The sequence below is a fragment of the Macaca mulatta genome, chromosome 8 (assembly GCF_049350105.2).
Source record: "Macaca mulatta isolate MMU2019108-1 chromosome 8, T2T-MMU8v2.0, whole genome shotgun sequence".
NCBI classification, from domain to species: Eukaryota; Metazoa; Chordata; class Mammalia; order Primates; family Cercopithecidae; genus Macaca; species Macaca mulatta.
In genome coordinates, this window is record NC_133413.1 from 8,445,491 (window position 1) to 8,470,746 (window position 25,256).

Consider the following 25,256-nt stretch of genomic DNA (forward strand, 5'->3'; position numbering starts at 1 on the left):
ACCAGTGACACCTGTGGCGCTCCCAGAACCTCCTGGCTCTGTCACCTCTGCTGGGTGGAAAACCAACCCAGGACTGAAGCAGCAGATGGCTGCCTGATTCCTTATGATCAGAGCTCCGCCCACTGGCAAGTCTCTCTCCGGGCCTCAGTTTCCCCTTCCATTAAACGAGGGGCTTGGGGGATACCAAGGAGGGGTAACAGCTTAGTGAGGATGGCAGGTTTCTTCTGGGGAGATGAAAACATTTTGAAACTAGATGGCGTGAGTGGTTGCACAGGACTGTGAATCCACAAATGCCACCACATTATTCGCGTTGAAATAGTTCATTGCATGCGATGTGAATGTCACCTCATTTAAAGTGTTTAAAAGAGGGGGCTGGGAGAGTGCAGTGTATGTGAGAATCACGTGGGACACCCACAGTCTCTGAACCTCGGTTTCCTTGCTGTAAACTGGCAAAGAGACCGTGCGAGCTGTGTTCCCTAAGGCCAAGAGATTCCAACAAGGAAAACCTGGGATTCCAGGGACTGGGATGAGGGCCGGGGACCGGAAGGGGAGGGGTATGTGGGGATGGCTTGGGGGCAGCCCAGATAAGGCTTTCAATACTGGGTAGCAGCGTCTACACAGGCAGAGATCCCTGCATCTCACTTCCCGCAGGGCTGACCAGTGGCCAGAGGTGGGACTGGCCAGGCTCAGCCCAACCAAGTCTGGGAGCAGAGGACACTGAGTGAGGGATCCCCGGGGCCACCCTCACTGGCCTGTGGCTCTCCCGACACCACAAGAGAGGTCCAGGAGCTGACCTTGGGTCCTAATGGGGGACACCTTCCTGGCTGCAGGCTGGCAGGGTGGTGTGGTGGTCAGTGTACTGGGCTCTGCGTCTCTGCCCCTACCTGCTGTGTGACGGTGGGCCAGACACCTAACCTCTCTGTGCCTCTATTTCTTCAATGGCGAACAGGGACACTAGCAGCCCCGACATCCGGGCACAGTGGCCTGAAGGTTAAAGTCAAGGGCGGCACGAGACCTACAGCAAAAGCTCTGAGCAGGGAGAGCAGGGAGCTGCCCAGAGAGTTCCACCACCATCTCCCCTCTGGCCACCGAGGAAACCGAGGCTCATGGTGACCTGGCCCAGGTCTGTTGAGCTCACGGTCCTTCTCATCCCCAAGATCAGAGGGCTGCCACCAGGGAAGGAGCTGGCCCCTAGACACAGCCCAGGAAGCACACAGGGAAGGATGCCCTGGGGACTTCGGTATGTTATTGCAAAGAAAAATTTATTGCTATTTGAACCCTGCTTTCATGCCCCATTTCCCAGAAAATGAGCCACGGGAGACACCAGGAGAGGTAGGAGACCATCCTCCTTGCACAAAACCCACTCCCTCGGATGCTGTCCTCAGCGAGGGTGGCTGGGGGCAACCAGGGGGCCCACCCGCAGAGTGGCAGAGGAGGCAGGTTGACCCTGCGGACGTTGAGCTCTGTGGCGAAGGTCCTGGCCTTCTGGTAGAAGAGGAGCGACTTCTCACGGTCCAGGAGGAAGTTGTGGGAGACGGTGGCCGGCCGCGTGTAGATCTTCAGCTGTGCCTTCTTGTTGCCCAGGTCCACGGCGGCTGCCAGTGCCAGCTGGTAGTACTCAAACGGGTCCTGAAGGGGACAGGTCATGCTCAGCAAAAGGGGGACTCGGAGCCCATCTTCCCAGAGGCCGTTCCTGTCTCCAGGTCATTCCACATGTCCAGCCAATGCTGGCTCACCCCATGAGCCCTGAAACCTGTTACACTGCTGTGGTCTCAGCTGCAGGAAGTGGGGACGACCCTGACAGCACTGGAAGCCTTCCTGACTGTCCCTACGCCCCACTCACCCCAACCGTCCTGCCCCAGTGCCACCCTCTCTGCAGGCAGTGGCTGCTTTCCCCATGGGCCGAGGTCAGGGCAGATCCTGCCTGCTCTGAGAGTTCCATGCAGGACCCGTGGCTCCGAACCACAGCAGGGGCACAGCGTTGAGTGACCCAGGCTCCCCTCTGGCCCCTGTCCATGCTGACCATTTCCAGGCCCTCCACGGGACAGGCCAGGTACAAAACCATCTCACAGGTGTCCTCTCTGGCAATGTTCCCTGAAATATTGACAGAGTGTGACGCCCCAGACATCCACTCCCATTTTCAATGCATCTTTGGCCCAAACTCACCATCCCTGGGTTGGGATGCCGCCTCCCAGAACTCCTCCTTCACCCTCCCATCCCCCACCCGGCTTCTCCCCAGGCGCCTCCACCACATGGAGCCACCCAAGGGACCTCTCTAAGACCCATGCCTGGCCTGTCCTTTACCATCTCAAGATGGCTCCCAGGGTCAAGGACAAAGTCCAAGATGCAGCAGTCCATTCCCCCACTGCCCCGCCCCACACACGGAGCAGGGGCATGAGAAGGCCCCGAGTCACCGCCACTGCTCATCCAATGCCCCCGGCCCAGCCGAACACTGGACTCTGTGCTGGGTGCGTGGCTGAGCCTAACGTCCTTGCTCCCAGTCTGAGGGACCTGGGAGTGAACACTGACCACACAGGGTGGCCCAGGCTGTGGCAGAGGGAAGCCCAGGAGCCTGTGGGGGGCCCAGGAGGCCCCAGACTCAGCGGGGGGTGGAAGGCAAAGGCTTCCTGAAGGGGTGGGGGCTTCCCAACTAAACAGGAAGGAGCCAGCCAATGCATATGTCTCTGCGTGTGCCTGTGCCTTTGTGTGCCTGTGTGTGCGTAGCCTGTGTGCGTGTGCCTGTGCCCGTGTGCATTTGTGTGTGCATTTCCATGTGCCTGTAGTGTGTGCAACAGCTAGTGAGTGGCAGGCTGAGCCAGGACACACTTAATCTTCCCTATTCCAGGGCTCACTCTCACGTGTACACTAAAGGGGACCCCGTTTTAGAGGCAATCGGCAAAGATGCCCATTTACCCCTGCCTCTCTGCCAGCCTTCCAGGCCCCATGCAGCCCGGCGTTTTCTCCTACTCCTCTGGGCCCTGGGTCCAGAGTCTCCTATACAAGGAGGAGGGTGTAGCCTTGGAAAGACAGCCGCCCTTGGGGAATTCCAAGGGGGCCTCCCTGTGGGAAGCTGGCCTGCGCTGACAGCATAGTCACGATGAGGCCCAGAGGGCTGTGCATGGGAAGGAGATGAAGGAGGCCTCTGCCCCTCAACCCCAACCGTGGACTTTGGCCTCTCAGGTACTACTTGGCCCTTTCCTTCCTCCTGGGCAGGCAGAGGGGGCGGCAGCCTTGACCAAGAGAGATAAAGGCCTCTTCTGGGAGGCCCGTCTCCCTGGGTCCCAGGCGAGCCCCTGAGCGGTGAGTAGCATCCCTCTGGGTCTGACGCTTGGCACCTCCCTGTCTGGCTGGGACTTGGGAGGCCACAGGGACCACTTCTGACCACCAGGTGTCGCCAGCACTGGGTGGGGGCCTTCCGGGCAGCCCCAGGCCTGCGGTGGGGGATACGATACGGGGCGAGGTCGTAGGGCTGCCCCAGCTCCTCATGTTGTTCTAAGGACCCCAAGATCTCGGCCCCTGGACTGGAGTGCCCTGGCCCCTCAGCCCATAAGGAGCACTGATGCGGTGCCCGTGCGATGCTGAGGAGGGGCGGTGCCTGCTGGGCAGAGGGGTGGAGACACGCCAGGTCTGAGTCTGACAGTCCCAGCTCTCCACCCCTGCAGGGCTGGGGGCAGAGGGAGCACAGCACCTCCGCTCCAGACAGACGCCACCCAGCAAGGCCTCAGCCTGGCTGGCTGGGGCCCCGCCCCACTGCACCTGCCCTGAGCTGGGGTTTCCCTGTCTGTGAACCCGATGGTAAGACACTGGTCCCACCCCACCCTTCCTGGGTGATGTGAAGATTCAAGGTGTCTCGGGACTCCAGGAAGGAGTTGCTCAGTGCAGGCTGGCACCCTGGGTAGGCTTCCTAGAGGCGGCGCCAGGATTTGGGTTGGATCTTGCAATGTGGATTCAATGTGAGGATGATGCCGTCCTCCAAAATGTCCTTCTCCTGACCCTGTTTTCTTTGTTAAATGCAACTTGACACTTGACTGTCGAGACTCAGTTTTGGTGTCACCTCCTCCAGGAGGGTCCCCCTGACTACAATCCCCCTTCTTTACCCAGAGGCCACCATTGCCCACTCATGTGTCAGCCTCCCTGGCTGAGACTGAGTTCTTGAGGGTGGGGCCTGGCCAGCTTGGGAGCTGGGTTGTATCTGCTAACATTGCCGGTTCCTCCAGCCACGTGCAGAGCTTCAGGGAGGCCACTGGGCCATTCCTAAGGCAGGCTGGAACCCAGGCCTCTGGGTCAGGGTAGAGATCCCACTCCAAGGGGGCCGGGAACACCCCGAGCCCTGCCCCTCCCCACCCACCTTCAGGTCATAGAAGATGATGTCACCGAGCACCAGGTACACCTTCACGTAGTAGAGGGTCTCCTCGTCGAACTCCAGTGGCGAGTTGCAGAGCTACAGGGCCTTGAGGTAGAACTGCTCTGCCAGCTTGCCCTGGCCCAGCTGATGGTGCAGGGCGGCCAGCCGGTGGTAGGCCACGTGCTCGTTCAGCCGGTCCCCTGGGGTGCAGGCCAAAGGGGCAGGTGTGAGGACGCGGCTCCCTGGGGCAGGGAGGGCACAGGCCCCTCAGGAGCAGGTATGCAGACCCCAGGCAGCACACCCGGCTTGCCTCCAGGCACCTGCGGTCGCCTGGGCAGCTCTGGCCAGTCCCTTCCAGGTTCCCAGACTCACTTTCCCATCTGCAAAGCAGAACTAATAAGGCCTGCCCCTGTCTACTGTGAGGCTTTGGCAAAGTCGGACTTGGATGGCCCAGCTCTGTGCCTACACATAGCCACCTGCCTTTGCTCACTGGTTTTAACCAGGGGAGCCCAAAAGCCATGCAGTCCAGGTGCTCCCGGGCACCCCGGCTCCAGGCAACCCACAGACGTGACATCCGACTCCTCCTGCGTGTGTCACAATCAGAGCCCCCTACTTTGGGGAGTCAGCTGCACACCTACTGTGTACTGGGCCACGGGGCACAAGGTGCTGGGGCATGCGGCCTGCCTAGGGTTCCCTGTCTCTGGAGGGGGACAGATGACCCTGGCACAGCACCAGGGGATGCCCGGCCTTAAGGGGCAGACTGCTGGAAGGGGAACTGGGATTTTATCAGCCAGAGAGCCGTGTGGTTGATGAGGTTGGGAAGGGCACAAGATAAAGGGAATGTGCCACTCAGCCTGGCACATACAGGGACCAACGAGATGCCTGGCATGTCTGGAAGGCAGAGGGCACACTGGGCGGCCCTTGTGGTCAGCAGCGGGAACAGGCAGAGGAAGCAGAGCTCAGTCAGGCAGGGAGCTCTGCACTGTGTGAGAGACCTCGGGCTGTGCCCCACAGCCGGATGGGGAAGCCAGTTGGGCAGATCTGCCTGCCTGGACAGGAGACCAGGAAAATCCAGCAGCTGTTTCAGCTCCTGCCCTGCAGACCTGGAGGCTGGGCTCTGGCAAAGTGTGGGTCCTGGCAGGGTGGGGGCTCAGGGGACTTACCCAGAGTGATGCTGAGTGCTAGGGCCATGTAGGCAAACTCCAAGTCCTCCTGGGGCTCCTCCAGGGTGGACAGGAGTGCCACCAGCTTTTTGCACAGCTGTAGCTGCAGCTCCGCCTTGCAGTTGCCCATAGTCACTGCCAGGGCCAGGGCCAGGACCCGGTCCTACCACACAGGCAGGTGGGGTCAGGTTTCCCGCAGCACCCACCTTGCGCAGCGCCCTCCTCAGAGCTCAAACATGTGCTTGGAGCTTCCCACGCCCCAGCTACCCCTGCACCTCCACACAGCTCTGTGCTCTGGGATAACACACAGTTCAGACACCCAAGTTGGGGGCTGAAGAGTCACCTGAGGCCCATCCAGCTACACCCAGCAGCCTCAGACCAGCCTCTCCCACCTGGGCACCAGGGGTCTGACTGGGGGGAGCCAGCACTCCTCTCTCCTCTAAAAACACCACATTTATCTGTGCCCAGGGCTGAGCCACACCGTGAGCTCAGAGGAAGGGAGAAGCCGTCCCACTTCGGGGTGCAAGCAGACCTGGGCCTCCCACTGACATGCTGTGTGTCCTCTGACATGTCCCTGTGCCTCTCTGAGCCTCAGTTTCCTCATCTGGAAGATGGGGACAGGACTTCTCGCTCATGGTTGCTTGAGATCATCAGGTACAAGGGTAGAGCCATTGTCACATCCAGGCCCCAAACGTTTGTCCCGGGCAGGGGCACGGTCAGTATCATTCCCGGTGAGAACACTGGGAAACTAAGCATGTGCATGGGTGGCCCTGCCTCCAGGTGGGAGGCCTCTGCCCTGCCACAGCTGTGCCTCAGCCCTCCAGGTGCCCCCCTGAGGCCCACCCACATCAGCCCACAGGCCAGCTCACCCGGTAGAAGGACACGGCTTTCTCCCGCTCCCAGGCCCCATTGAAGAAGATGTCTCCAGCTGCCTCAAACAGCTCCAGCCCCAGGCTGGGGTCGCCTGTGTACAGGACCACATTCTGTGCCACCTGAAAGGAGACAGAAGTTCCCTCAAGACCCACATCTGGCGTGGTGGCCACGCCCACCTTCGCCAGCCTCCTTCCTCTCACACACTACAGGTACACCTGAGCATTTTTCAGGCTCTGTGCATTAGGGATGCCCCCACCACTGGCATGAGGACAATGAACTGATGCACCTGAGTGCCAGGAGGTGACTGAGCAGCTGCAGCCCAGGAGCCCGACACCTGTGAATCCTACCACCAGGGCTAGCCCTAGCCCACTTCCCCTGCACTCAAACCAGTCTCCGTGGCCCCCAGACTGCTGGGAGCCCATCCCCTGGCTCCTTTCTGGGTTGCCACATCCCTGCCACATCAACAGTGTTTGTGGGTGTGCCTGGTCCCCTCTTGGCCATGAGCTCTTGATCCCTCTCCTCAGCTCATGGAGGTATACAGCAGGTGCTCAATAATGAAAGCTTCACCAGGCTCGTGGGCTTCACAATTTGTTCCAGATCACACTGTGTTTGGGAAAGCCTCTCAAAACAGCCACTATGATAGATTCATTTTGTAAGGAGATGTGCCATGTGTCGCTTGGAGCAAGTTCTTCCGTGTGTTAACTGAGTGGTCACATTATTTGAGCATATGCTGTATACCAGCAGGTGCTGGGCACTGTGAGGGGCCGCGCCTCTGCCCTCAGGGAGAAGATGCTGGCCACTGGGGGAGGATGTGCAGGAACCAGTTGGAGGGAGGGAAAAGGCACACAACAGGTGCTCAGCAGTGGCTTAGGAATGAGTGGATGGATGGATGAATGGATGAGGAGATGTAGACACATGGATGGATGGATGGGTGTGTGGATAGATTAATGCTGGGATGGATGGATGGATGGATGGATGGATGGATGGATGGATGGATGGACGGACGGATGAATGGATGGATGGACGGACGGGTGGGTGGATGGATGGATGGATGGATGGGTGGGTGGGCGGAATGATGTGTGTATGTCTGCATGTATATATGGGTGGGTAGATAATGCATTGATGGGTGGAGGGTAGATGATGTATGTGCATATTGATGGCTAGATGGTGGATAGACGAATGTATGGATAAACCAATGAACAGATAGATGAATGGAGGGATGGATTAATGGGTAGATTAGTGGGTGGATGGATGAATGATGGATGGATGGATGAATGAATGGGTGGATGGATGATGGATGGATGGAAGGACGAACAGGTGGATGGATGGATGATGGAAGCATGGATGGATAATGGAAGCATGGTTGGATGATGGATGGATGGATGAATGGATAAATGGATATGTGGATGGATGATGGATGGAAGGATAAACAGGTGAATGGATGGATGATGGAAGGATGAATGGACGGATGGATGGATGAACAGGTGAATGGATGGATAGACGGGTGAATGGATGGATAAAAGGATGGAAGAATGATGGATGGATGAATGGACAGATGGATGGACAGATGGATGAATGGACAGATAGACGGATGATGGATGGATGGATGATGGATGGATGGATGGATGATGGATGGATCGAAGGATGAACAGATGAATGGATGCATGATGGAAGGAGGGATGGATGGATGGATAAATGGATAGATGGATGAATGATGGATGGATGGAAGGATGAACAGGAGGTGAGTGTGATGGATGGATGAATGACGGATGGATGAATGGTGGATGGATGGAAGGATGAACAGGTGGATGGATGGAAGGATGAACAGTTGGACGGATGGAAGGATGAACAGGTGGATGGATGAAAAGATGAACAGGTCGATGGATGGAAGGATGAACAGGTGAATGGATGGTTGATGGAAGGATGAATGGACGGATGGATGGATCAACAGGTGAATGGATGGATAGACGGGTGAATGGATGGATGATGAATGGATGGATGATAAATGGATGGATGATAAATGGATGGATGATAAAAGGATGGATGATAAAAGGATGGATGGATGAATGGACAGATGGATGGATGATGGCTGGATGGATGATGGATGGATGAATGGATAAATGGATGGATGGATGATGGATGGATGGATGGAAGAATGAACAGATGAATGGATGGATGATGCAAGGATGGATGATGGAAAGATGGATGGATGATGGAAGGATGGATGGATGAATGAATGGATAAACGGATGGATGGAAGGATGAACAGGAGGTGAGTGGATGGATGATAGAAGGATAGATGGATGATAGATGGATGGATGGATATATCAATGAATGGATAAATGGATGGATGGATGAATGATGGATGATGGAAGGATGGATGGATGAATGGACAAACAGGTGGATGGATGGTGGCTGAATGAAGGGATGATAAAAGAATGGATGAATGATGGATGGATGGATGGATGGATGGATGGATGGATGGATGGATGATGGATGGATGAATGGAAGGATGAACAGGTGAATGGAAGGATGAACAGGTGAATGGATGGATGCTAGAAGGAAGGATGGATGGATGGATGGAAGGATGAGCAGGTGAGTGGATGAATGATGGAAGGATGGATGGATGATAGATGGATGGATGGATGATGGATGAATGGATGGATGGAAGAATGAACAGGTGAATGGATGATGGAAGGATGGAAGAATGGATGCAGGGATGGATGGATAGGTGAATGGACGGATCATGGATGGATGGAAGATGGTTGGATGGATAATGGAAAGATGGATGGAAGGATGGATGGAAGGATGGACGAACAGGTGAATGGATGGACGAAGAGGTGAACAGAAGAATGATGGATGGATGGATGGATAGAAGGATGAACAGATGGAAAGATAGATGGAAGGATGGATGGATGGACGAACAGGTGAATGGATGGACGACTAGGTGAATAGGTGGATGGACAGGTGAATGGATGGATGATAAAAGGATGGATGGATGATAGATGGATGGATGGAGGGAGGGATGGATGATGGATGGATAGATGGATGGATGCTTGGAAAGACGAACAGGTGAATGGATGGATGATGGAAGGATGGAAGGATGGATGGATGGATGAATGGATGGATGGATGATGGATGGATGGATGGATGGAAGGATGAGCAGGTAAATAGATGATGGAAGGATGAATGGATGGGTGGATGGAGAGTGAACAGCACAGGGGTCCTCCTGCATCCCTTGCCACTCACCTGGATGTACAGGTCCACCAGCTCACTCTGCTGCAGGATGTAATAGATCTTCCCTGCTTGCAGCCAGGCATGCGCCTCCTTCTCTTCCTTCTGAAGGTCAATGAAAATCCCCAGACTTCCTTTGGTGTAGTCCAGAGCGGATCTGCAGGCCCTGGAATCACACACAGGTGTCAGAACAAGGGTTCTCATCCTCCTGGAACCAATCTGCCTCCTCCCGTGTGTCTGGTGACAGATGAATCTGGAATGTGCGGACTGGGAACGGCCCTCTTGTGTGTGCAGTGTTCTGCCCTTCCCAGGCTGCTGGGAGGGCCAGGGTGAACACACACGGCGTGGAAAAGATGAAGGACATCCTTCTGAGGGAATCGAGCATCATGCTGCCCTGTGGCAGGAGGAGTGTGCTAGTCCATCTCCCCTGCCTCCCAGACATGACCTGTGTCTTCTCCAGATGCACCAGGAGCCGTTAGTGTTCAGGGGCTATCTGGGCCGATGGTAATCAAGGTGTGCAGGCATCAGAGTCACCCGGAGGCCAGTCCTTATAACTTGCTGGCCCTGCCCCCACAGCTTCCGGCTCCACAGGCCTGGGGCAGGCCCTAGAACTCCCACTTGCCACAAGCTCCTACGTGACACGGATGCTGCTCTACTGGTCCAGGCACTACACTTTGAGAAGCATGGCTCTAGCACACTGGCCCATTTTCCTTCTGTGAAACTGAGACCAAGACTGGAGCCAGTCTCCCGGGTCCCCATGGAATCTGGCTCCTTCCCTGCTCTCTCAGTAAGTCTGACACTCGAGGGGGTGTGACTGCAGCAATGTCACTGGGCCCTGTGGGTGGGGTGGCCAGGGCCATGGTTACCCCACCAGGTCAGGATGCTTGGGGGAAGCCGAGTAGACCACATATGGGACGTGAGACCTTGAAACCCTGCCACAGGGAAGCAGGTGACACAACTGGCTCTGTCTTCTGTGGGAGAGAAGCCACAGGTGGGTGATGTGGTCACATTTAAGGGGACAGATGAAGGCCAGGAGTGAAGATTTGGGGCAGGCAGAGGTCAGATGACAAAAGCCACCATAGTAGGAAGAACAGCCCAGAGTGCATGTACTGCCTCTGCTGGGGTGGAGATGACCTTTGACCCAACAAGGGAGGCTCAAGCTGGGACTCATGGCCCAGCAGCAGCCCTGGGACGACCCCAGGCCCACCAGCTCAAAACATCTGATGCCAAGGAACCAAATGATCAAAAGGAGAGGGGCTGCTGGGGTCCTGGGCCAGCTTCCCTGTGCCCCCCTCCCTGCCCTGCCCGCCCCTACCTCCACCACTGCAAAGCCAGCCCTTACCGCTTGTTGCCCAGGACAGGTAGAGTTGACTGATGGTCTCCAGGAGCTGCCCCTCCAGCACCTTGTCGGCCACCTTGCGGGCCAGGGAGAGCTGGAGCTCATGGTAGATGACACACTGGGCCTCGCTGGGCATGACGGTGCTATAGAAGTAGCACAGTCAGTGAACGGCCCGCAACTGGCCTGGGCAGAAGACAAAATGGAAGACGTTAGTCTCCCAGCATCGAAGCGAACCTGGCTGGGCTCTGAGGCCCCTGTGCCGTGCTTGCCTCTTTCACACCTCTGTGAGCCTGGGCCCCATAGGTGGGGAGACTGAGCGCAGACAGGCCATGCACCCGTGCCAGGGCAGACGCCGAGCACACAGTCACATGGGCACACCTTGGTGCAGATGCTCACGGTAGAGGCCGGCCTTCTTTACAACTCCCAGGGCCGAGGTCCTGGCCAGGCTCGGCGCCTGCACCAGGCCATCTATTTCTGCTTCACAAAGCCCCTCTGGCCAGGACCAGGGCCACCTTCAGCCTGAGCTGATGAGGCCAGGGGCAAAAGGAGCCCCTGTCGCAGATGGAACCCTGAGAGAGCAAAGCCAAGTGTCATGTCTGCCACACACGGCATCATGTTGGGGGAATGGGGTTCAAAACCGGGCCACGGCGTTCCCACACATGCTTCTCTCATGTAACCAGGCTCCCAAGCCACACGCTCACTGGCCTCTCCCAAAGCCAGGGCGCTGGGAACGGTGGAAAGTTTCTGAGTTTCTAGTGCCAGAAACATTCCGGAGATTAACACAGGAAACCAGGTACGCCGAATGGACATCTGTTACACACGCCACCCAATGACAGCTGAATACATAGTCCTCTCGAGCACCGAGGGGACATTTCCCATGACAGACCATGTGCCAGGCCACAAAATGAGCCGCAGTGAATGGAGAAGGACTGAGACCGAAGCAGAGGTGTTCTTCAGCTGTACTGGCACAAAACTGGAAATCAACAGTGAAGGAAATGTGGGAAATTCAAAAATATGTGGAAATTACACACTCCTAAACAACCAGTGAGTCAAAGAGACCATCAGGGAAACTGAAAACTAATTTGAGAAGAATGCAAACAAATGCACAGCCCGGGCCAGGGTGGTGGCTCACGCCTGACATCCCAGCACTGTGGGAGGCCGAGGCGGGAGGATCGCTTGAGTCCAGGAGTTTGAGAACAGCCTGGGAAACATGGTGAAATCCCGTCTCTATAAAAAATAAAATATAAAAATTAGCCGGGTGGGGTGGTGCACGTCTGTAATCCCAGCTACTCGGGAGGCTGAGGCATGAGAATGGCTTGAACCTGGGTAGAAGTTGCAGTGAGCCAAGATTGCACCACTGCACCCCACCCTGGGCAATAGAGCAAAACTCTGTCTTAAAAAAAAAAAAAATAGCACAGTGTATCAAAAATTCCAAGATGCAGCTAAGGCAGTGCTGAAAGGGAAATTTATAACTGTAAATGTCTACATTCAAAGAAAGAAGAAAAATCTCAAATCAAATACCTAACCTTCCACCTTGAGAAACTAGAAAAAGAATGAACTAAACCCAAAGCAAATAAAAGAAAGAAAATAATAAACATGAGAGTGGAAATGGGAAGTAAAAATACAGAGAATGGAAAAACAAAAGAGATAATCAACAGAACCAAAAGTGGGTTTTTTGAAAATAATAACAAAATTGACAAATCTTTCACCAGACTGACCAAGAAAAGAAAGACGGGACACAAATGACTAAAATCAAGACTGAGCACCATGGCTCACGCCTGTCATCCCAGCGCTTTGTGAGGCCGAGGTGGAAGGATCGCTGAGGCCAGCATTCAAGACCAGCCTGGGGGAACATGATGAGACCCCATCTCTAATAAAAAGAAATAAATAAAAAATTAAAAACCAAGTTTCTAAAATCAGAAATGAAAGAGGACACATTATTGCCGACCTGACAGAAATAAAAGGATTCCATGAAAACACTACGAACAATTGTACACCAACAAATCAGACCATCTAGACACAACAGCCAAGCTCCTAGAAAGACACAAACTACCGAAAATGACTCAAAGATGACCCCAAGTAAGCATGTGGGGTAGCAGCCCCGCCCTCGGTCTCCTCGACCTTTCAGCGCAGGGTGGGGAGATAGGGAAGCATGATCGTCGTTCCCTGGCCTGCATTTCCAAGTCTGAATCCCCCAGCACCCTGGGGAGGGCCTCGTAGGAGGAGGTGCCACAGGCTATTGTGCCAGGAGCCACGGGAGGCTGCAGTGGGGGTTGGGGCGCTGGATTCCTGGAGGGTCTCCTTCCAGTCAGACAATGCCCCTGGGGAAGAAGCCTGGGTCTGAACCCCCCACCCCTCCTTGGGCAGATGTGTGGGACCGGGGCCCCTTCACACGGTCCTTCCCAAACTCTCATCCCTCCTAGGGCCAGGAGTGGGTGCCAGGCCTGTGATGGGAAATGGGCAGATTTGGCCACAGCCCCTGGGGCTCTGGTCCAGGCCACAGGAGGCACCTCTGAGTGGTCTCACTATGCCATGACAAAGCGCTGCAAGGCAGAAGGGACCCACAACAGGATCCCTTGTCTCGGCCATTTCCCTGGACTCAACTTCCTCATCTATCCTCTGCGGCCTAGATTTCGGACAGCCCTGCCCACCGACTGTCCGTTCACTGCTCAGTCTGCAGTGACTGTTCGATAGCACTCCATGGCTCCCCAGTGCTCTTGGGGAAAAGGCCAAGCCACAGCCTGAGGCCCCAGGCCCTGCTTAGCTCTCCAGAAGAGCTTCTCACCATCCAGCACCCAACTCACCCACTCCTAACTCTGCACCTCCCTGCATAAGCCCTGCTCACTCACCCCTGCTCACACCCCACTTATCCCCGCTCACACTTCCGCTCGCTCACCCCAATCACACCTCCGCTCACTCACCCCAACTCAGTCATCCCCGCTCACACTCCCACTCACTCACCCCCACTCACACCACCACAACCCACTCATCCCCACTCACACTCCTGCTCACTCACTCCATCACACCTTTACTCACTCACCCTCTCACTCATCCCCGCTCACTCTCCCGTTCACTCACCCCCACTCACCCCCACTCACCCAACCCCACTCACCCCCACTCAATCACTCCCACTCACTCACCCCCAATCACCCCCACTCACTCACCCCTGCTCACACCCCCTTCATCCCCGCTCATTCACCCCCACTCGCTCACACCTGCTCACACTGTACTCATCCCCGTTCACACTCCCACTCACTCACCCCCATCACACCTCCGCTCACTCAGCCCCACTCACTCATCCCCGCTCACTCACCCCCACTCACTCACCCCCATCACACCTCCGCTCACTCAGCCCCACTCACTCATCCCCGCTCACTCATCCCCACTCACTCACCCCCATCACACCTCCGCTCACTCAGCCCCACTCACTCATCCCCGCTCACTCACCCCCACTCACTCACCACCACTCACCCCCACTGGCTTATCCCTGGTCCTTCACACAGGCTACACCAACAGCCCCTCCCCCACCACCTATTACTTGACTAAATCCTCTCAACCCTCTGGTCCCAGACTAAAGAGGCTTCCCTAACCCGGGGCCAAGTGCTGCCCCGCCATCACGCCACTCCCCCTTTTGTGGCTTCTCTGGCCTAAAGCTCACATTCCCACGCTCAGTCCCTGTTACCCGAGGACCCCACAAACCCCATTTGTGGGTGGGGCCTGACACACACTGCGCAAGAGCTGCTTTTGCATGAACTGCTCTGCGGCTTTGGGCAATCACCCGCCCCGTGTCCTCTGTGAAGTGGGATGACAGGTGCGCAGGCTGCCAACATACCAAGCAGATAACACGGGCACAAGACCCGGCGTTCAGGGCCTGGCTCATGGAGGGGCCCCAAGTCCCAGATCAGCAGAGCCTGCCTTGATCCCAGGGTTATGGCTAGGGATTCCCAGCACGCAGGACTTTCCGTGCTCAAGGCAGCATGGTCCCTGGGCAAACTGGGAAGAGCTGGCTGCCCCAGTAGGGCAGAGGGCCTGGCCCTGTGTGGGAACCGCCTGTCTCCAGGGCGCTTGCCAACATCTGCTGCTGGCCATGACTCAGCACTTTCGATGGTGGAAAAACCACCACTTGTTTCTGAATCACAAACCCCAGGTGTGCCCTGACCCGAGTGACCCCGGGAGGCGCACAGGAGGAACCGGGGCACTCACTCTCCACATGGCCCATCCCCACAGTGACCAGAAGGGCCCATTCATAGTAGCCCTTGCCCTGCTGGGCCGGACCCTGGTGGGTGCAGAGGTGGCCCAGCTGCAGGAGCACGTGGTGAAGTCCCGGCCACACTCCCTGCAGGGCAGCCTCGATAACAGCCGCACGGACTCCAGGAGGTAGTGCTGGGCCATGCTGCTGGCACCCGCGTGCAGGCACAGGGTCCCGAAGTTGGCCAGCACCACTGCCTGGTTCCTCCGCTGGCCCAGGTCCTGAGCTGCCCGCAGGGTGCTGTAGTAGCCCTAGGCTGCCTGTCTCGTCCGGCCCAGCAGGGCAAGGACTACTATGTCTTCAGAGCCACGTCTCTCTCTTGTCATCTAACCCATTTAAACTCTCCTTTCAAACTATATGCCAGACCTAACCACTTCTCACCTTTCTCATCATTTGCAACCAGGTCCAGCCCTCATCATAGCGCTCTGGGTTACTGCAAAAGCCTCCCAATCACCAGGCACAGTGGCTCATGCTTGTAATCCCAGTACTTTGGTAGGCCAAGGCGGGTGGATCATCAGAGGTCAGGAGTTCAAGACCAGCCTGGCCAACATGGTGAAACCCCTCTACTAAAAATACAAAAAATTAGCCAAGCATAGTGGTGGGCGCCTGTAATCCCAGCTATTCGGGAGGCTGACGCAGGAGAATCACTTGAACTCAGAAGGCAGAGGTTACAGTGAGCCGAGATCGTGCCATTGCACTCCAGCCTGGGTGACAAGAGCGAAACTCCATCTCAGAAGGTTTAAAAAAAAAAAAAAAGCCTCCCAACCCACCTCTCTCCTTCCACCTTTCACCCTGACCTGCATTCTACCTTCCACTCTCAAACATTTCAGAAAAAAAATTATATCTACAGAGAGAGAAAGAGAAAGTACAAATGGGGTGAAATGTTTGGGGAATCTGAGGGAAGAGTATATGGGAATTCTCTGTACTATTTTTGCAACTTTTCCATAAGTCTGGATTATTTTGAATTCAAGAGTTAAAGAAAAAACAAAAACAAAAACAAAAACAAAAACAAAACACTCTCTCCCTTTGTGAACCCATCTTGTCTCTCCCCTGGTAACTGACGGACGCTCTCAACTAACACATCTATTTTCTCATGAACACGAAAAGAACCCTTGCCTAGTTTTGACTTTCTGTGCTTGGCAGTAGAATTTCATATATATGTGTGTGTGTACATATATGTGTGTGGTGTGTGTGTATATACAGAGAGGGAGAAATATATATGTGTGTATATATATATAAATATATATTGTAAATTTACAATGGTAATGTGTATATATATAAATATATGTGTGTGTGTAAATATATATAATACATACCCCATAGCCTGTCCTTAACCAGTTCTAAACTTAGTCGGAAAAACACATACCTAAGCAGAGAATTTCAAAATAATATGATGAATATTTTGATAGAGGGATGTGTTGCTATGGAACACGCTGCTAAGACACAAAACCTCCTAGATGGGGCAATGAATGAATGAAGTTTTGCACCTATAGGCACCCCCTCTGATAGCCCCTCAAACATTTATACTTATATGCATTTGCTTCCCCTAGGACCCCATTTCATAAGGGTTAGTCCTAGAGCCTAGCGAGTTCCTACTACAGCTGGCACACATATGCCATTCAAGAAACAGTGGCTGAGTGAATGACGAGTTAAGAACCATTTGTCAGCCAGTGCTCAGTAATACAACATGCACTGGTATGCAAATTATATTTTTGTTGAAAGCAAGGGCAGGATCACAAATTATCTTTCCAGAGAAAGCAAACCTCAAAAGCTTCTTTACCCTACTAAAGCACGTTCTAAGAAGCTCCCCTTATATAAAAGAAAACTTCCTCATTCGTTATCAATGGCATGTAAACCTAATAAGCCTTCACCTCTGATGACATCTCTTCCATCCCCAGGGCTAGATGAAGGAGGTTCTGGAAACCCTGGTAGTTGTGAAGGTGGCCCCCAGCTCTGACAGTCTTGAACCCTGTGGGCGCGGGGGTCACACAGCAGAACAGAGGAAAGCATCATCTGGCTTCGAATATGTTTGAACCAGAGATGGCAAATAGGCTGCAGCCAACTGAAAACACCAGAGATTCCTGGTGGCCACCTGAGGGGTTGTGCTCTTAAAAAACAAAAATTAAAATTAAAAATTAAAAAATTAAAAAAGGAAGGGGTCAAGAATCCATCAGGTCTGACTGAGATGTGTATCAGTGACTAACACCCCATATGGCAAAAGTATTCCGGTGCGCTTTGGGTACTCACAGCTTCTGCAGTATTCAAAGGCGTGTGCTTCCCTAAGACTAAGCCACAGGAATACCCCCCCAGCAACAATGCCAGGAGAAACGTCTAACATGCATTTGGCTAGAAATACAGTTGTCTTTAACAAATTAACACTGAATACATCCTGACTTATTAGAGCCTGCGAGAATGACATTCTCAATGATAACAGTTATCACTACAATCTCCAAACATCTGTGATCCTACAAGGAGGAACTGTGACAGCGCAGGCCACGTGTCCAGACTGCTTCCCAGACCGCCTGTTACAGAATAAAAGAAATGAAATCCCCCCTAAGAATGTCTTCACTCACATTTAGCCAGTTGTTCCTTTGTGTGCATCTCTGTGCTGAAATGGCCATTCTTCCCCACAGCCTGAAGTCATATGCTAAAATAAATGAGACTCACATGAAGCCAGAAACATGCAGATGCCAAGGAAACCAACACAAATGAAATGGGCTGGAGAGTGTGGCCAGGAGGATGGTACTTCCCAGGAAGCAATTACTTCATCTCTGCCCATGAAGCAGGCAGCTGTCACTGTCCCCCAGGCCCACGCCAGCCACTCGAAGTAGGTTCTAACCAAACTACCTCCAACAATCAACGTAAATACACCACACAATTGGCTTCTGAAAGGACACCTTGCAACCAACAAGAAACTGTAAGCACAACTTTGAAAAACTGTGCAAGTAAAATCCTTGGAAAGGGATCAACACTGCCACATTTTGACTCAAATACTGTTTCGTGGTAGCACTGCAATAATTCACTGAAACAAAAGAATGAATGAGGAACATTATATAAATGAATATAAAAGAATGAATGAAGAATGAACATTATATAAATGAAGGTTTATATAGGAATCAGAGGAAGCATGACTAATCATTTAAAGAAATAGGTCAAGAAACTGCTAAGTTCAGATGCTACCGTGAGACACTGTCAGGGCCTTAGGCAAATTCACTTCTCTTGGTCCTGTTTCTAGGTTCATCAAAAACCAGCTTTGGAATAGGGAATCTGTTGCTTTCCAATGCCTTCCTTCTGTGATTCCAGCCCAGATTTTAGGACTGCTCTCCCACTTGGTATATGAAAGCACTTTCTATGTATAATAGCAAGAGTACATTTCTGTGTTGAATGCGCTTTGGGACCTACTCTATGAGGCAGAATATCATCATGTAATTTTAAGCATGACGACAAGGCTCACTCTAGATAAGAACAACACATAAGACGTGGCCTTACACCTGCGCGTGCCTGGCAGGGAGATGGGGAAGTCTCATTTAATGAAGCCGGGGTGCCTGTTGCACCTTAACATCCTCAGTCCACATCAAGTTCACAACGTCCTTCTGACATCCAACCACAGGTATCACATACTTTTCCACACTTTCCACCCAAGATTAAAATATGCAGAGCACCGTGATAAAGACGCCTCCATCCCCAGCATGTGGGCTCTCGTTCTGTAGAATTACATACTTTCGGGGCAAAATGGTGACCAGGTTGTAGCGGCAAGAAAGACTGGGCTCCGTGGGGACAGCAGGCCCTGCAACAGCCACCACTCCTGTCGCCACAGTCTGACGCAGCTGCAGAGAAGCCGTGGCTGAGGCCATTCACTTTGTGAGAAAACCGCACAGGAGGGAAAAGCTAGGGAAGGTAGGGAAGAGGGCAATGTCAGGCTTCTGAGCCCAAGCCAAGCCATCGCATCCCCTGTGACTTGCACGTATTTGTCCAGATGGCCTGAAGTAACTGAAGAATCACAAAAGAAGTGCAAATGCCCTGTCCCACCTTAACTGATGACATTCTACCACAAAAGAAGTGAAAATGGCCGGTTCTTGCCTTAAGTGATGATATTATCTTGTGAAATTCCTTTTCCTGGCTCATCCTGGCTCAAAAAGCTCCCACACTGAGCACCTTGTGACCCCCACTCCTGCCCACCAGAGAACAACCCCCCTTTGACTGTAATTTTCCTTCACCTACCCAAATCCTATAAAATGGCCCCACCCTTATCTCCCTTCACTGACTCTCTTTTAGGACTCAGCCCGCCTGCACCCAGCTGATTAAAAAGCTTTATTGCTCACACAAAGCCTGTTTGGTGGTTCTTCACACGGACGCACATGACAGGCAGGTGCAGAGCCAGGGAAGGATCTGTGATGAGAACAGAAAGGAATGCGCCTCCCTGTACACACACTCGGATTTTATGACAATGTGCGCAGGGGGCTGAACTGGATGCCTGAGAACATTCCTCCAAGTTCCTTTGCTGATTTTCTAAATATTGGTGTGAAATCTGAACTCAGAAAGTTTTTTTAAATCGCTTCAATCAACATCTTTGTCTGGTGCTCAGCATCATGTCTACATGATCATCTGGAAAACCAACTTCAGTTCTAAGGCTCACATCCTCCTACAAAGTCCCAGGGATTTCACCAGGGAATGCACCTCTCATTCGCATCAAGAACACACATAACTACCATTAAAGAAATGCTTAATTTGCTTACACAATTTTTTAAACACCCAGATTTGAAATACAATAGAGAAGACAACTTTTTGATAGCTCTGCTTTGCAACTGGGAACTGCAGGTAGAGAAAATAACCTGCCATGATTTCTAACCAGCCAACCACCTGTCTTCCCTGGCTGCAGTAGGAGCAATCTTTCTGAGCTCAGGAGGAAAAAGAACCCAGCTGGTTAAGGGACAGATAATCATCAGTTCTCAGCAGGCCTCCCGGGTCCCAAATCCCCATGTGATACGTGGAAGTAAAAAGCTATCAATGACCAAGCATCTGAACGCTTATCCCACCTTGCCATCTGCTTCTCCTGCCATGCAAATATAAAATTAATAAGCCTGGTATTAGAGAACAGAGTTGGTGCTGCATCTGTCTTCCTAAAATTACGGATAATTACCAGCCCACAATGGCTTCTAATCAGATTTGAGTAGTCCCTTAGACAGGAAGCTAAAGTGCCTCAGCCCTAAACTGAGAAGAAAACAGAAACTGGAATGTTCTAGGATTGATTTTTTTCCCCTTGTTCTAAAGTTGCTGTTCCCAAATCTCCTTCTACTGTCTTCTTCATAAAATGTATGAGAAACAGGGAAATTTAAAGACACTACAGAAATGGCCACTTTTTCTATGTACAAACCTTGTGAACATTATTTTCAGCTGCTGGGCTTTTTCTCCACAAACTGTGAGCCTGGAGTACATTTTCTCCCTCGTGGTTACACATTCAGAGTCAGGAAAAGTGGCTTTAGCAATAAAGAGGGGAGTGCAGTGAGAAGTGACCGGGCACTGAGAAGGGCAGACAGGGAGTCCACCTCGGTGGCCTGCAGCACTCCTGGGCCTCGACCTTTACTTTTCTATCTGTACAAGGGATCTAAAGGCCCGTGATTCTAGGCCATGACAGCTCTTCATACACACATACAAAAACATCACACGCCTATGTGAAAAGCTGTGACACTTGGCTGATTTCCTGAAGAAGTTGTCTTGTATCATTTCTACTCAAGTATTCCACCTCCTTCCAGACAAGTATCTGAGGATGATGGGCAATCCCACAGCAATGTGTTAACCTCTCCTGCTTATGATCCCCGTTCACACAGCATTTTCCAAAAGCATTTGGTGTGAAGTGACAGAAGAAAGAAGAAGAAGGTTCTTTCAGCCCATTCATTCATTCATTCATTCATTCAACAAATATTGACTGACTATCTACGTGCCAGGCACTGGTGATATACCAGGGAACATATATTTTTGTAGGTAGAGACAGACAACCAAAAAGCATGTTCAAGAGTGATCAATGCTGTAGAGGAAATACACCAGGAAACAGGAAAGAACAATACCCCTAGCCACCCTACACTGGGGTGATGCTAGCGTTACAAAATGGAAACAGCGGCCGGACGCGGTGGCTCACACCTGTAATCTCAGCTCTTTGGGAGACTGAGGCAGGCAGATCACCCGAGTTCAGGAGTTCAAGATCAGCCTGACCAATATGGCGAAACTCTGTCTCTACTAAAAACATAAAAATTAGCTGGACGTGGTGGCACACGCCTGTAATCCCAGTTACTCAGGAAGCTGAGGCACAAGAATCACTTGAACCTGGGAGGCAGACGTTGGAATGAGCCGAGATCGCGACACTGCACTCCAGCCTGGGTGACAGACCAAGACTCTGTCTCAAAAAAAGTAAAAATAAAAATAAAATGTAAACAGAGAATAAGATACCAAAAGAAAGAACATGAACGATTAATTGTAACAAAAGCCTTTGTGAGCTGATACTTTCCTTCCTGGATCCTTGTCCCTTACAAATGGAAAAAAAGGGCAGGTAGGAGGTAGCATCAAAATGATGTTTTCAGATGGCTTCGGGTTTCCGATGTCTGACAGCCATACTCATGTACTTCAAGGAAAAAGCTCTAGCTCTATAAGCCATGTGGGCAACGGTTTAACGTCTTTTTTTTTTTTTCCCAGAGAGTTTTTAAAATACAGGAAAACATGTATGTTTATTTGGCTGCTCTTTGTCCGCACACATGCAAACTGTGCTAACAGATTTTTTCCATGTTTTCCTGAATTTGCCACTTGCCATAAACAGGCTTCCATGTCTTGTCTATAAATAACACAAACACACAAAAATGCAAATCAAGACAAGCTCTCCCTTCAACTGCCGCTGCCATGATGACAGCGAATGACAATTGGCCAAATCAATACGCGGAGACTGAAGCTGTCCAGCAGACAGCACAGGGTCCACTGCTTTTCCCATAGCATTTAAAGAAACAAGCGGAAACAACTCTCCACACAGGACACACACGTCCTTTGTTCTTTGAATAAATGCTGCCAATGCCCAAAATACTTTCTCCATCACACTATCTATATGGAATTCAAGTTCTTTCCAACACCATGAGTAACGCCAGTGATAGACTGTGTTTAGCCATAGTGACCCATTAGCATTCTTTTTCCTCTAAAATGTTGAAATAATAACATTGAGTGAGCACTCACGAGGTGCCAGGCTCTCAGTTTGATCTCATTTAGTTCTCATTGAAATCCTGTAAGATCAGTACCATATTCTCTCATTTTTCATAGATGAGGAAACTGAGGCACAGAAAGGCTAAGTAAGTTGTCCATGGTCACAGGTTATTTAGGAACTTTTCTCCAAACTTTCAAAAGTTAACTACTGCCACTATTACAAATGGGTTTCTATTTGTTTGTTTTTGTTTTTTTTCGAGACAGGGTCTTGCTCAGAGCAGGCTGGAGTGCAGTGGTGTGATGATGGTTCACTGCAGCCTCCACTTCCTGGGCTCAAGTGATTCTCGCACCTCAGCCTCTCCAGTAGCTGGGATTACAGGCATGAGCCACCACACAGGGGTAATTTTTTAATTTTTATTTTTTGTAGGGATGGGGTTTCACATGTTGCCCAGACTGGTTCCGAACTCTGGGCTCAAGAGATCCTCCCAGGTCAGTCTCCCAAAGTGCTGGGATTACAGGTGTAAGCCACTGTGCACAGCCCTACAAATGTGACTTGTACAAACTCAGAGCAGTGAGCAGGAGGAGAACAGAGACTTCAGCGAGTCTCCTGGCTGTTGCAACACCATATCCCTCCTCCATACCGTAATGTGTCTACACCCACCAAGCTCCTAGACGTTGAAGGCAGGCCAGCTCAGAGACGAAACAGCAGTCAAGAAAGAGAAGATGCAGAAATGTGTCCTGATTTCAGCTCGAGCGTGCCTCTCTGCCCTGCAGCTGCACAGGCAGAAACCAGGGGCCGTGAGTCTGAGGCAGTGTGTTTGGTTCCTGGCAGGTAATCTTTTGGGAGACCATCCCATACAATTAGGGTTACACTTCTCAAAAAGGAAGTGTGACTTTTATAGAAAAATCGATTCCATTTGGGAGAAAGGTCTAATAAAACCACAAAAGGATAATACATTCATAGAACAACAAATTCAATTCATCTGTCACAAACTGAAATCCCAAAGCCCTCTGGGCACACAGCTGCTTTTCTGAGCTGAAATTCAGCTCCAGTTGAGAAACAGGTCAACTTTTCTAAAACGATTTCTTTTCCACATGCCTTCAATAAAAATTCCTTTCCCTCACTTGTCATTTTCCAGATTTAATGGCTCTGTTGGCCTTCCTCTCATTTAGGCCATGAGCACTGACTGAATGTCTGCCACAGCCGGGACTCCAAAGGAGGCACCCTAGGGAACACAGATGACCGCAGCACAGCGACACCCTCAAGGAGCACACACGGGGAAGGCAAGATGATACCATCGCAGCCTTCACACACAAAAGAACTTGGCATCCATACCCCGTCCCATTTCTGGAAAACAACGATGCTGAGTCAGTAACATTTACGGAACAGCCTGCAGTGTGGAGGCAGGCGCGAGGGGGCTTCATGCGGGGACGAGCACCTTCAGAAGGGGGCATGCAAGCAACGTGGAGGCAGGAGACGCCCCCACACACAAGGGCCAGCCTGAGGACCTGCAGAAATGCCCATGCATCTGGGAGGAGGGAGAGAGGACAAGATACTTAAATGCTCCAAAATGAATAGAAGCCTCCCAAGAACCTCCCCCAAAATGGGGCAGGGATTTACAAAAGACCAAACTGAGCATGCGCAGTTACCTGAGCAGAGCGCCACCAGAGCCAGCTATCCAGGAAGAAACAGGGTCACTAGAAGCCTGAGCCTCTACTCCCAGCTCTGCGACTCATTCACCCTATGACCTTGGTGAAGGCTCTTAGCTTCTGTGAGCCACAAGAGAATCACGGGAAAACAGAAGATATGAAAACTGCTCTGCCTTTTTCACTGAACTGCTGAGGGAATAAAATCAGATAATGGATTTTTAAATTCTCTGTGAGTTACGAAGAAAAATACAAACGCATGAAATCATTCTTACCATTAATAACAGCACTGTCAAATTAAGAGCAGAGTTAAGACCACAGCATTTCCCACCCCCCGACTCCCCAGAGAAATAGTGAGTCCAGCCGATGTATTTGGGCAACCCCAGTATCTAGGCTTTGAGAGCCTCAAACAGCTCATGAACTCTGACAGTATCGCTCCAGCCCAGTGCTCACTAAGTTCTCCAAGAGAGCCAACTGACAGAAAATACTACAGATTTTTCAGCTGGGCTTGAAGGCCTCCAAGCTGACAGCACAGCTCAACAATGAAGAAGAGGTTTTCTGCCACTAGGCTCAAAAGCTGGCTTTTGTAGATTCCCATAGAAAGAACATTCAAGGCCAGGCGTGGCGGCTCATACCTGTAATCCCAGCAATTTGGGAAGCCGAGGCAGGAGGATCACCTGAGGTCAGAAGTTCAAGAACACCCTGGACAATATGGCGAAGCCCCGTCTGTACTAAAAATACAAAAATTAGCCAGGCATGCTGGCGAGCACCTGTAATCCTAGCTACTTGGGAGGCTGCGGCAGGAAAATCGCTTGAACTCAGGAGGCCGAGGTTGCAGTGAGCTGAGATCACGCCACTGCACTCCAGCCTGGGTGACAAGAGCAAAACTCCATCTCAAAGAAAAAAAAAAAAAAAGAAAGAGCATTCTTTTTTGCTGATGTTAAATTTCCTGTGCTTAACACAGAGAAATCATACAACACTGAAAAACTGAAAAACATATCATAAGAAGCATTTAGTGACTGAAAAGATATTCAATATGACCTGTAACAGTGAGTTCCCCTCCCCTTTCCAGCCAGCTCCACTAACGCTGTGACCCTTAACAATGCTTTCCCTAACACAGAGGAAAATTAATAGGACCGCTTACCCCTCTCAGCTGACAGCTAAACCAGTGCTTCTCCATGGGCTCACTAAAGATGACCTTAACCCAAAACCAGGCTGCAACGAACCT

The 25,256-nt window shown here is 51.8% G+C and overlaps 1 protein-coding gene across 15 annotated transcripts in view; it reads right to left on the bottom strand.

Annotated features, from left to right (window-relative positions):
* Positions 1-1,243: 1,243 nt before the first annotated feature.
* Positions 1,244-25,256, bottom strand: part of LOC114675870 (SH3 domain and tetratricopeptide repeat-containing protein 1-like) — a 51,201-nt gene continuing 27,188 nt past the window's right edge. For 9 of the 15 annotated variants that reach the window (XM_077942926.1, XM_077942929.1, XM_077942931.1 and 6 more), the window contains 5 exons: positions 10,957-11,136; positions 9,630-9,780; positions 6,378-6,500; positions 4,349-4,545; positions 1,244-1,629 (listed from right to left, as the gene is read on the bottom strand). In XM_077942926.1, coding sequence (XP_077799052.1) covers positions 4,371-4,545; positions 6,378-6,500; positions 9,630-9,780; positions 10,957-11,089 — 582 coding nt within the window. In that variant the 5' untranslated portion in view covers positions 11,090-11,136 and the 3' untranslated portion in view covers positions 1,244-1,629; positions 4,349-4,370. Of the gene's footprint in view, positions 1,630-4,348; positions 4,546-5,484; positions 5,672-6,377; positions 6,501-9,629; positions 9,781-10,956; positions 11,137-24,031; positions 24,221-24,663; positions 24,760-25,256 lie in introns of those variants that run through there. The other 6 variants (XM_077942941.1, XM_077942942.1, XM_077942936.1 and 3 more) reach the window with 5 other exon arrangements.